This window comes from Hippopotamus amphibius, chromosome 11 (assembly GCF_030028045.1).
Source record: "Hippopotamus amphibius kiboko isolate mHipAmp2 chromosome 11, mHipAmp2.hap2, whole genome shotgun sequence".
NCBI classification, from domain to species: Eukaryota; Metazoa; Chordata; class Mammalia; order Artiodactyla; family Hippopotamidae; genus Hippopotamus; species Hippopotamus amphibius.
The window spans coordinates 40,358,842-40,371,852 of NC_080196.1; the positions used below are offsets into that span (position 1 = coordinate 40,358,842).

At 39.2% G+C, this 13,011-nt stretch overlaps 1 protein-coding gene across 1 annotated transcript in view; it reads left to right on the forward strand.

The window, feature by feature from the left end:
- The window catches only part of PXT1 (peroxisomal testis enriched protein 1), a 36,292-nt gene that overhangs the window by 15,732 nt on the left and 7,549 nt on the right, over nt 1-13,011 (forward strand). The window contains exon 2 of the mRNA XM_057699007.1: nt 2,127-2,307. Coding sequence (XP_057554990.1) covers nt 2,136-2,307 — 172 coding nt within the window. The 5' untranslated portion in view covers nt 2,127-2,135. The remainder of the gene's footprint in view (nt 1-2,126; nt 2,308-13,011) is intronic.

Genomic DNA, 13,011 nt, shown 5'->3' on the forward strand with positions numbered 1-13,011 from the left:
TATTCCATTGTATATACGTACATCTTTTTTATCCATTCATCTGTTGATGGACATTTAGGTTGCTTCCATGTCCTGGCTATTGTAAATAGTGCTGCAATGAACATTGGAGTGCATGTGTCTTTTTGAATTATGGTGTTCTCTGGGTATATGCCCAGTAGTGGGATTGCTGGGTCATATGGTAACTCTATTTTTAGTTTTGCAAGGAACCTCCATACTGTTCTCCATAGTGGCTGTATCAATTTACATTCCCACCGACAGTGCAAGAGCGTTCCCTTTTCTCCTCACCCTCTTCAGCATTAACTGTTTGTAGATTTTGTGATGATGCCCGTTCTAACCAGTGTGAGGTGATACCTCATTGTAGTTTTGATTTGCATTTCTCTAATAATTAGTGATGTTGAGCAGCTTTTCATGTGCCTCTTGGCCATCCATATGTCTTCTTTGGAGAGATGCCTATTTAGGTTCTCTGCCCATTTTTTGATTGGGTTGTTTGTTTTTTTGATATTGAGTGCATTGGGTCTTAGCTGCGGCAGGCAGGCTTCTTAGTTGTGGCAGGTAGCCTCCTTAGTTGCAGCATGCATGTGGGATCTAGTTCCCTGACCAGCGATTGAACCCAGGCTCTTAGGATTGGGAGCACAGAGTCTTAACCATTGCACCACCAGGGAAGTCCCAAAGGTTAGGAGATTGCCTGATGAGTATAGTTAAAATGTCAGGCAGCCTAAGGCACCAAAAATGCCCAGGCACATACTACCCTTCATCCCACAGTTCCCTCTCCCCTAATCTGGCCCAAATTACAAAAATCAAAATTTGTAATAGCATTCTGCACTGGAAAATGTGGTACATTTGAAAAATGATGAATCTGAATTTTACTTGATGATTTCCCCCACCTTGGTTTTTCTAGCTGAGATAGCTGCTTATTGCCTTTCTCTCAAAGCCATTTCTTTTCAATTCTTACTTCTTCTTCTAAAGCTGCAATACAGCTTTACTGTATTTGCTGTCCAATACAGTAGCCACTAGCCAAATGTAGCTACTGAGCACTGGAAATGTGGCTGGTCTGAATTGAGATGTGCTGTAAGTGTAAAATACATACCAGATTTTGAAGAGTTACATTAATGAGAATAGAAAATATTTCAATAATAATTTTTATATTGATTACCTGTTGAAATGATAACTGGGATTTATTTAGGCATACATTTAGTTAAATAAAATACATCATTAAAATTAATTTTACCTGTTCCTTCTCACTTTTTTTAATGTGTCTACTAGAAAACTTAACGTTACGTATGTGGTTCACATGTTTTTATTGGATAGTACTGCTCTAAGTCTCCTGAAGTCCTCCCCTGCTACCTTCTTTAGTTGTTTTTTATGGTCTAACCTCTCAACTACTCCTTTACTTGCTAGTAACTGCTTAGATTTAGAAGGTAAAGTAGCAAGTCAAACTCTGTGGTCAACCTTTAAAATAAGATAATTAAGTGACAATTAACTAATTATCACATAATTAAAGTGATAATTAAATGATTGATTAAGTGATAATTAACTGATAGACAACAAAAATCTTTAATTCTTCAACTTCTTGGGTTGGTGCTACAATATTAGAAAAAAGGGGAGGAGTAAGCACAGGAGAATAGCCTTCATTAGTGTCTGTAGAGATGGACTGTGTGTATATAGAGGATTGAAGAGGGAATACAAGAATCATTCTGGGGAAAAACACACACGCACACACACACTCCGAAGTAGGATGAAGAAGGTATTCCATCTCCAACCTTCCCCACCTGTCTAGGTTTTTTTATCTATTTTTCTTTTGGCTACACTGATTTGTCTCTCTTCTTCTATGTGTACTAATTTAGACTGTTCCCTTGATGGAATGTGGCTATTAAAAAGATGACAAAAAAACTGCTGGGAGATGATGCAGGGTGGTGTAGCAGATCTAAAGACCAAACAACATAGAAAGATTTTTACTTAAGTTGAAAAAGAATTTAGAGATTATCCTGTTCCATCTTCCACCCAAATCCAAAACCTTTTTAAATATGGAATACAGGCTGCTTGTGTTAGAGTATCAGTATTCATCTAACATACCAAATATATACTGAGAAATGGGGGAAATCCTCTGAAAGTATATTTTTCAACAGGGAAAAAACATGAAGAAGGAAAAACATGATGCTATTGTTTGTGAACCTAAACAACTTCTGAATCCCTCTACCAAAGTAACAAATTGTTGCAAATCACTGTGCGTGAAATACAGTTTTCAGAAGGCTTACATGACTCGACTTGTCAGCTCCCAGCCAGTTTCAGCCATGTCAAGGAACCCAGGTAAGATATTTGTATTAAACTAAGTTAAATATTCCATTTAGCGTGCATTTTTCTTGATATTGAGGATATAAAATTAGGCATTAGAGTATGTAAACATTAACTATAAGAAGTAGTGATAAATCTATTCATCAAAGTTCTTACATAGTAAAAATCTAAAACTGACTTTGCTTCATGGTATAAATCTCTTAGTTTCTGTTAGCCCTTAATCACTGATGTGACAACTAATTAAGATGACCCCAAATTGACTAAAACAGATCAAATTTATCTTTTAATACAAATTTATCTTTAACTGGACCTGAAAATGTCTGCTTTGTTAAGGTAGGGAAAATTCAGCTTAGGATCCTTTTTGATTTTGTCAATATAGGAAAGAACATGAGGGAAAGATAAACTTGAAATTTTGTTTTTTCAAAAATGTCCCAAAATGTTGTAAAATTAAAGTGTTATATTTTGAAAACATTACAGAGTGTTAGGGTTAAATGATGAGGTTTTAGACTTTTTAAAAAAGACTTTTAGATTAAAAATATGCTAGACACCTGAAAGGAATCTCAAACTATTCTGCAATTTAAAGCAATTACATGGCACTGAGAAAGTGGAAATTTCAAGCATCCTGACAGACTCTTGCTACCACATCAAATATGGTATCCATTTTTTAGAAAAATCTCAATTGACTGAAAGTTTGAATTTTCATCTGGGCAGTTGTCAACAATGATTTCACAAAGCCTGAGACTGTGTGACCTATGAATACCTTCTAGAACATATATTTTGTTTTCTTAAATTGAGATGTAATTCATACACCATAAAGTTCAATCTTTTAAAGCGTACAATTCAGTGGTTGTTTAGTATATTCACAAAGTTGCGCACTATTCTAGAACTTGTATTTTACTGTAAACCTTTTCCAGTGTTTTCACACTCACTATACCACTTAATCCTCACAGATCCCTCATGAAATTGAGGTGCACTGTGGGCGGTTGCCACATTTACCCCAAAAGCTTTCCTAATTCCAGTTTCACCTCAAAAGCAGAAGCAGGGTGAAGAATTAATCATGCCGCTACCTTTGAGTTAGAGAGTAACAGCCAACAACCTGATATACAACAACAGCAAGGAAGTATTTGTTTTCTCGCCTCGAGCTCTCATTTTACCACGTATGTAAAACCGTATTTGCGCCTGGCATTTTCGAGTGGTGCATCACCAGCGTGCATTCGACCACCGCCAGTTAGCAACAAGGGATCCCCCAATTAGAGGTGTAGCAGACACCACCCGCATCCCCCCGTTTCCTTCCCCCACAGGCTCAGGAGGAAGCAGCGCGTTTCTCCCCTTATTATTTTACAGTATCGCTGAAGGAATGGGGAAGGTGCAGACTGAGAGGGGCAGTGTGAGAGGGACCTGGAGTTGTTATTACGGCGTCGAGAATACTAACGCCAGCGTTATCAGAGGTGCCGGGCGGAGAATGCCGGGTGCCCGGTCTCCCTCCCTCTCACTCAGGTCTGAGGGAGGGAACTGGCCAGAGGCGCCACGGCCAGCGCGGGAGCCCGCCTCTGGCCACCGAGCGCCGTGTGCACTTTCCATGGGTCACAGCCGCCCACGTGACTTCTACCGCCGGCCCCGCCCCAAGTGTTTTTCCCTCGGGAGAGCAGGCCTGGGCCGCGCAGCTGGGCGCGGAGCCGGCCCAGGTGTGGGAGGTCGTGCAGAGGACCCTGCGAAGGTGTCCTACTGGAAACCTGATTGGATGGATGGATGGATGGATGGATGGATGGATGGATGGATGGGTGGGTGGGTGGGTGGATGGGTGGGTGAGTGCAGGCTGTATGAGATAGATGATAGGTAGAAGTAGATTAGATAGGATAGATAAGATAGAGACTGTGAATACTGCCCGAAGCAAAACTCTCAACGAAGAAGCTGATTGAGAAGGTCCCTTTCTCCCTTTAGTGGCTTTTGTCCTTGCTGAAGCCCAAATTTATATCTCTTACTTTGGGGACATCTACACTACTCGTACTAACTCTTTGGGGGAAAAAACCCATAGTATTTGTAAGGGGGAACTTAAAGACACTTCTTAGAAAAGTTGAGGTAGTGTGTAGGATTTGGTGAAGTCCAGAGCAACCATCCTGATACATTATTTAAGATAAATTAGACACTCTTGGGAAAACAAAAATGATTAAAAGTGGAAAGAGGCCCTGCCTACCTCTAAAAATGTAATAAGTATTGATAGGAAAGGGCAGAATTAAAAATATATACACACGCATAGAGGAATTCCCTGATAGTCCAGTGGTTGTTAGGGCTCTGTCCTGCCACTGCAAGGGGCTGGGGTTCAATCCCTGGTCGGACAACTAAGATCCCATAAGCTGAGTGGCATGGCCAAAAAATTAAAATAAAATAAAATTAAAAAAAATATATATATATTCACACACACATATATATGTATACATACACATATATGTATAGGTAGTGTAGATGGGATATATTAATTGTAGAAGTCAGTAGAGAGTCCAGTTATTCAGCTTCTTTCTTCCTTTGAGAGTGCTTGGATGCTCATTTTGCCTTTTTTTTTTTTTTATTGTACTTCTAAGGCTCCCACCTCTCCCTTTCCTCCTCTAGATGGACACATTTACTTTTTTTATTCATCAACAACAAAAAAATGATAGGGCCTACTATATTCTAGGCACTGTGCTAGGTGCTGGGGTGACAATGGTGAACAAGAACAGTAACAGCCCCTTCCTTCCGGGAGCAGACAGTCTGGTAAAGGAGGCAGATAGCAGTCAGTTACACACACCAATGTTAGATATGTGATAGGTGCTAAGCAGAGGTCCAGATACTATAATGGGGCTTTGACCTGGTAGGGAGGTTAGAGAAGGCTTCCCTTGAGATGTAAGCCTGGACTGAGACCTGAGGGGGTTAAGGAGGGTACAGGTTCCAGGCAGAGGGAGTGGCTTGTGCAAGGGAGAGTTAGTAGCCTCCCCCCTTTCAATGACGGCCCATCTCACCCATTTCCACTAAACGCACATTGATCTTGCCTTTTAGTTGTCAGAAGACATTTTTTTCTTTCAATTCCAAGTTCTTAGGAACGGTAACCCATAATTATTGTTATAGACAGTGTGTATCCAGTAGGTGAGGATGCTGATATACACATCGAACATGCATGATCATTTCTATCATTTTACATAATGAAAACATGCAATGATTGTACCAAATCTAGACTAGGATATGTCTCAATAGAACTGAAAGTGCTATAGATATTCAAAGTGGTGAGAGATCACATTATTTTGGAAGACTCAAAAAAGGCATCTTTGAGAAAATAATTTTTGAGATATGCTTCACAGGGAAGATTTGGTCAAGTGGAGATACAGCTTAGTTAGAGCATAAGGTTCAAGAAGAAGAGTAAGGAGGATGGACAGATAAGTTGAGATTATTCTAAGGGTCTTGAAAACCAGTTCAAAGAGTTTGTAGAAACTAAATAGAAATGTTTTATTTAAGTTTTGAGGACTTTTCTGAGATACTTTTCCCCTTTAATGTTTACTTTGGAAAATTTAAAATGTACAAAAAAGTTGCATGGATAAATCTATGGTTACTCATATACTCTTCACATAGATTTACCACTTTTTGGCCACATTAGTTTTCTCTCTCTTTCCCTCTCTACACACACACAGACGCGCGCACACACACACACGCACACCACACAGAGGCACACACTCATGAATGCATACACAGATGTTTTTCTTTGCTAAACCATTTGAGATAAAGTTGCAGACATACTAACTTCATCTCCAAGTTATTCTGCACATTGTCTCCTAAGAACAAAGATATTTTTCTGCATAATTGCAATGCAATTATGACAACTGAGATAGTTTTAAAATTAAAATTTGAATAAGTATGTTAAATAATAATAATAATGCATTACTTATTTTAAATGGCTTGCAACAGTGGCTTGTAAGTGCTGTGTAAGTGTTTTCTTAAAAAAATACATTTTAAAGGTTGGGAAACTAAAGAATAAGGAAAGGCATGTAGTGAAAAATTTCTCCTGTATTCTTCTCCCCCATCTGTTCAGTTCTTATCATAGGTAGCGATTGTTCTTAGATTCTTGGATATCCTTCCAGAGGTTCTTTATGTGAAAATAAACAATAGTGAATATAAATATTTATACACCTCTCTTTTTAGACAAAGTTAGCACATTAAACACACTGTTCTTACTTGTTTTCTCACTTAACAATATGATTTGGAGATCTCTCTGCATTAATACTTACAGAGCTTCCTCATTCTTATTTACAGTGGCATAATATTCCACAGTGTGAATACACCATCATTTATTTAAATAGTATCCTATTGATGTACATTTGGGTTGTTTCCAAACACTTAACATTGAAACCAATGCTACAACAGATAACCTCCAGCACATCTGTATTTGTAAATTTTGATAAATAGATACATTGCCCACCACAGAGGTTTTTTACCAATTTATACTTCCACCACCAATTGTGTCTCCAGGATTTTGATAAAGTTCTATACCAATGCATTATTGTTGCTATTCTGCAAATTTAAATGAAAGGAGAGCTAGCTGTCTTGAAGACAAACAAAAAGGTAGGGCTTTCCTTAGATCAACTTACAGAGTAGCCAGTATTTTCCCTCCAACCCTTTTCTGTCCCATTCTCTCCACCCCCTTATGCAACTTCATAATCATAATCAACAACATCTGTGTAGGGCACTGAGGTAGGTTCCAGAATTATGAAATAGATACATGTGCTCAAGGGTTTTGCCACTTAGTTGGCCAGACAGGCACAAAATACAAACAGTTATTATGTTGAGTTCCAGAATGCAAAACACACGTCTTGCTTTGGGCACAGGCAATCTTTTGTTGCATCCTATCTCTGGGTCCTTCCTTCTCTGCGCCTTTGACTACACAATTGGGATACCCAAGACTTGTTGACATCCTTACAGCTGCTTCATTTCTCCCAATGTCCATTACTGAAACTTATCCAACTTGTATTCCATCTTCTTACTGCAGATACTAGATTTCGTATTCCCCAGGTGACAATCAGGCCGAATAATAGTTGCAAATCATTATGCTTTTGATTGGCACAGGTAGGGCTGGTCCTAAACCCATTTTGAAGTAGATGATATTCATTTGGATGGTCTCCCCACTCGGTTGCCCTTTCTTCTCTCTGGGCACCTCCCCTCTTGGGTGAACTCTCAGCCCTCACTGGTACCCTCACCTTTTCTCAGGTAATTATCAAGTTATCCTTGCTGGGGTGTCAGTTAATCATTAGGGTGTCATTTCAAAATGGCTTAAGGTGAGATACTCTTGAAAACAACAATAGAAACAAATGACAGGAAATAATGGTTGCAATTTTGATCAAAGGGCCATATATTTCACCTACTATTTAAGCTACCTACTTTGGCTGAGATGAATTAATGCACTGAGACTCTGGCTCTCCCTGCCCCCATCTCATCCCTCCCACTTTTTATTCTGTGTATGGTCCTGGAGCTCTGGGGCCCCTCGTTCCTCCTGGATCCAATGCCCCTCGATACCAAGGCACAACTGTGATTTTTAATTTTTATTAGCCAAAATTTTAACATTTACATTCTGTCTTCCAGTCACAACCAACTCTCCCATGCTTTTTCCATCAGTTGATTCTATAATTTAAAAACCAACAATCTTGGTTTACATTATTGTATCCCTGTAAGTATAGTCTGACACCAAGTCCAGTGGTAGTAGCTGAGACATATGACATAGGACTTATTGTATACCAGGCACTTCACGAACATTATTGTTTAATATTCATAATCCTAAAGTCCCTTTTAACAAATGAGGGAACTGAGGCACAGAGAAGCTAAGAACAGGAATTAGAAAGTAACTGAGTCAAGACTTTCTCCTATGTGAGGACAGGATAAATTTTTCTTTTCTTTAGATCCAAGTTTAGGACTCTTTCCAGCTGGAAAGAGAATGCACATCAGTCATATATACATATTTTTTCTTTCTCTTTTTTTTGGGGAGGAGGGGGTAATGGTCTTTAGCTCTGGTCACTTTTCTTTTTTTCTGTTTCTGTTAGTGACTAATTTCAGCCACTTCAGGATTCCCCCCTCTCTCAGCAGATGGCTGAGTTTTCTGCTTCATGTACAAAATTGACGTCATTGGGGGTAAACACCTTAATCTCCTTACCCCTCATTGCAGTCTTCCCTACATGAGCATCACATCTTCTCTCTTTCTAGCCTATCTCAAAGGAAGGGAAGACCCCCCTCCTTCAAAATGTATCCTTCCTCCTGTTTTCATCCTCATTTCTCCCAAACCTCTGCGACTCTGCCTCAACAATTTGCCCTACTCTATCTTGCACTTCTGCTCTAATCCCTCTCCTCAACCTACAAACCTGCTTAAGACTCTCAACTTAGAGAATTCCTTCAACACATCTCTTCCTCTTGCTACTGTCCATTCTCTCTCATTCGTTCATCAGGGCACCTCTTGGACGAGTAGTCTACACTCCCTGATGCCAGGTCTAGTCCGGGTAGCTCGAAGTCACACTTGAATTGCGCAAACTTCCTTTCATTCTCATTGTGTGACTAACTGTCTTTTGCTGTACTTCAGTCCTGGGTGATACTAGTAAACCTTTTTAAAGGAGCAGTGTGTCCTTGGTAAGAGCCTTTGAGCCTTCCTGTGATTGACTAGTAGTGCTGTTAAATGTAAGCATGCTGTTTTTTTTTTTTTTTTTTTGGAAATTATTATTCAGATTAGGTACTGTTAGCAACTGGACATTCAACTATAATATGCTTGATTCTGAGGGGGTGTGTCCTTTGAGATGGGGCAGTTACTGTTGATTTTATACTTGAAAGATTTAAATGTTCATACTGATTGAATTTTAAGCACTAGCTAATGGCTTAATGCTCTGTTAAAAGACACCACTTTCCTTTACTTGAAGAAGAGGTCACTCTGAGTTTGAGATGAAGCCTTGAGTTCCGGTGGGGTGGTGTGTTTCTGAAAAAAGGGAGGCATGTGTTTTCCAGTCTGGAAGCAGATGATCCAGTATGTGGAGAGGCCAAAACTTCCAGTACCCTCTTGTCCACTTGTTATTTTAGAAAGGTAAAAGGTTGTGCAAATACTCTTCATACTCTCTTAAGGCTCTGAGGTTCAGGAGTGGTCGCTGCCAACAATAAAATTCATATGTACTGAAATGATTTTCCCTGAGAATAATGACCTCCCAGTAATGAAATAGGGGATCAAAGCTGTGATTGCTTAAAATTATGCCTAGTGATGACAAAAAATTAATCAGTGGATCTAAGGAAGAAATGGAAAATTTTATTCAAGCCAAATTGAGGATTATAACCTGGGAACAGCCTCTCAGAAAATTCTGAGAACTGTTTTGCCTATTAAAGGTCAGAGCACAGTTATGTAAGTTTTTGAGACAGGAGGCTGTACGTTAAAGGACACATTGTTGACAGTTTACATAATTCAGATCTACAAGTAGTGGGTCATGGGTTAGGGTGGCCCCTTATAAGAGTAACAAGGAAGGTTATCTCCCAGGGAGGTCTGGTTCCTGCAGAGGCACAGTATACACTGAAGGGGAAGGAGGAGGTCCAAACAGGCAAAGAAAAGTTTTATGTTTAAATTTTTCTCATCTTGCCATAAAATATGAATTTTATTTCATCACTAGTTACGTAGGTAAAGTATGGTAAAGTTTAACACAGAGGAACATCTTTTGAAAGGAACTATAAAACAATTCCTCAGTTTAAACTTAAGCCACATTTTAATTGGCTTCACTTTGGACCATAAACTTCCTGTATGACCTTTTATTGTTTTCTGAACTTTCTCATTGCCTCTCCCTCCCCTCCTCACATGACTTGTAGTTATGATATCTTCAAGTTTCCCCAGATTTTTTCAACCATGCTATCTCTTCTATCAAATCTCCCCATCCTCAGGGACTTCCCTTCTAGAGCTGTTCTCTTGCTGGAATCTCACCACTCTCTAGGCCTGGTGCACCACTGTCTTCCTGGGACTTCCCTTCTCATGGGTTGGATCCACCTTTTACTAAATCTTCTTTTTCTTGGTTTAGTCATCCTCTGTTTTGCTGGAGAGCTTCCTCAAGAGGCTTCCTAAGAAATTGGGAGTGAACAACTTCCTGGGTCCTTGCATGTCTGCAGATGTCTTTATTCACCTCTCACAAATTATTGAGAATTAGATAGGCAGAGTCGTCTAGGTTGAAAAGAATTTTTTTAAATAAAATCCTTGAGGGTATTAATTGTTCTACTATATTCTAGTATCCATTATTGATGGAAAGTCAATCATCAAACTAATCCATGTTTCTGTTTGGAGAATTTTAGCATCTCCTTATGCTTGGTGTTTTGAAATATTAGTATGTTCCAGAGATGAGGATTTTATTTCCCCATTTGTTGTCCTGAGAACTTGGTGGTTTTTTTTTTTTTTTTTGGTAGGACTTTCTAATCTGAAGTTTGGTGTCCTTTAGCTCTGGGAAGCTGTCTTATGCTGTTTGTTTTGACAATTTCCCCCCTCTATTTCTCTCTTTTTGTGACTCATTAATCATATGCTGGTGTTTCCATATTGGTTCTCTATATCACCTATCTTTTCTCTCATATTTTAAAATTTCTGATTTTTTTTCTGAGTGATTTTATTGACTTGATTTTTTTCAGACCATCAATTGTATTTTTAATTTTAGCACTCATATGTTTAAAATCTGAAAGATTTTGTTGTAGGTTTATTCTTTTTTTCATAGCATTCTCTTTTGCTTCCTAAATGTAATATTTCCTTAAATCTCTCTAAACATATACATTAGAACTTGGAAATAGTCGCTTCTGTTCCCTGAATTATATCCGTTTTCTTCAGGATTACTGTTTTGTTTGTTTATCTGGTATTTCTCTTTCATTCTGTGGTTCTCCTCAGTTGCCTGATGATCCTTTGTTATTTAAAAAAATACTGACCAGTTAGCTGGTATGGGTTTTTTCTGCTGTTATGTGAGTAGGACTGTTTTCCCAGGTGGTAGCGGTAGCTAACATTTATAAAGCATTTATCCATGTTCCAAGTGTTGTCCTGCGCAGGTTAATTATATTAACTCATTTAATCATCTCAACAACCCCTCTCCAAGGTAGTTGCTATGGTATCTCGTTAAGCTTAATATTCCATCAATTGTAAAATGTACTATAATTTTGTTTCCTACTAAGAAGGTAAACAGTGTTGTTAGAATATGACATGCCAGAGACTATAAACACATTCTGTTTTGGAGGCATTATGAAATCTTAGAACTGATAAAATAATACATTACCATTCCCATTTTACAGTTGAAGAAACTGAGGCATAGAGCAATTAAATAACTTTCCCAGGTTACGTAGTTTTATCTGTAGTGGATTTTACATTTGAACCCAAATGATCTGGCTTCAGACTCTTACCACTATGCCTAACTGCTTCTCCAGGGCTCCTCACTGAGTGGGGACTCAAATGAGGGCTCTGAGTTGGGGAAGCTTTAGGGTGATGATTTAGGGAAGCTGGCTTTCTGGCCCCACGTCCCTCAAATGCCAGAACAAGGAGACCTTTAACCCAAGGCACTAACGTTCATAAAGAAGTTTTAGCTTTCTCCACAAGATTTGTTCTCTGTTAGAGAAGAGTGGTCTGGATTTTTTACCTGAAATTTGCTGGGTCCAGTGGGCTGGGGTTGTCAAGGGTACCATGCGGTACAGCTGATCCTCATCAGAATTCTAGTCAACGGTATGTCTCCTTTTCCCAGCTTTGGGGTCTTCGTGGAGTAACCATGCTTCCTGTCGTGGGTTCTTGGCACTTTCTCTGTCTGGCTTCTTTGTTCCTATCTTGTCTTCTCTGCTTTCTGCCTTCTAGGAGAATGTACAGACCTCTCACCTGCTGTTGATCCTGCTTCCCATTCACTTCACTGTTGTGGGTTTACTCTTTTTTATACTTTGATGTTGGTGGGGTCTTGGGAGGGATTAGGAGAAATGGAGAGGTCAATGCTTGTGCTCAGTCTTCAACCAGAAGTCCCTAGACCTCTAGTTTTAGTAAAAAAAAAAAATCAAGATTTTAAAAGGATGACCACTATTTGAGAAAATAAAATATTCACACTTTAGCTGACAGTGGAAAAGCACTTATAAAACCTTAAGGTCATATTTGCTTAAAAGTTTCCCTAAATGCAACTGAAGGATTCTCAATATACAACAATATTTTTTTTTAAAGGGCTTTCCTGCAAGAGAATTCATTAATCAGATTAGGAATACAGGTGCCCTGATTTTTTTTAAAAATAAATAAATTTATTTATTTATTTATTTATTTTATTGGCTGTGTTGGGTCTTCGTTGCTGCACACGGGCTTTCTCTAGTTGCGGTGAGCGGGGGCTACTCTTCGTTGTGGTGCGTGGGCTTCTCATTGCGGTGGCCTCTCTTGTTGCAGAACACGGGCTCTAGGTGCGTGGGCTTCAGTAGTTGCGGCACATGGGCTCAATAGTTGTGGCTCACGGGCTCTAGAGCACAGGCTCAATAGTTGTGGCGCACGGGCTTAGTTGCTCCGCGGCATGTGGGATCTTCCTGGGGCAAGGCTTGAACCCGTGTCCCCTGCATTGGCAGGCAGATTCTTACCCACTGTGCCACCTAGGAAGTCCTACAACAATATTGTTAAAAATTCCAATACATTGAGGCTTATTATTTGCTTTGTGAAGGAATTATTCTTTCAAAAAGATTAACCATGAGATTTTTCCAAATTCTCCACTAGAT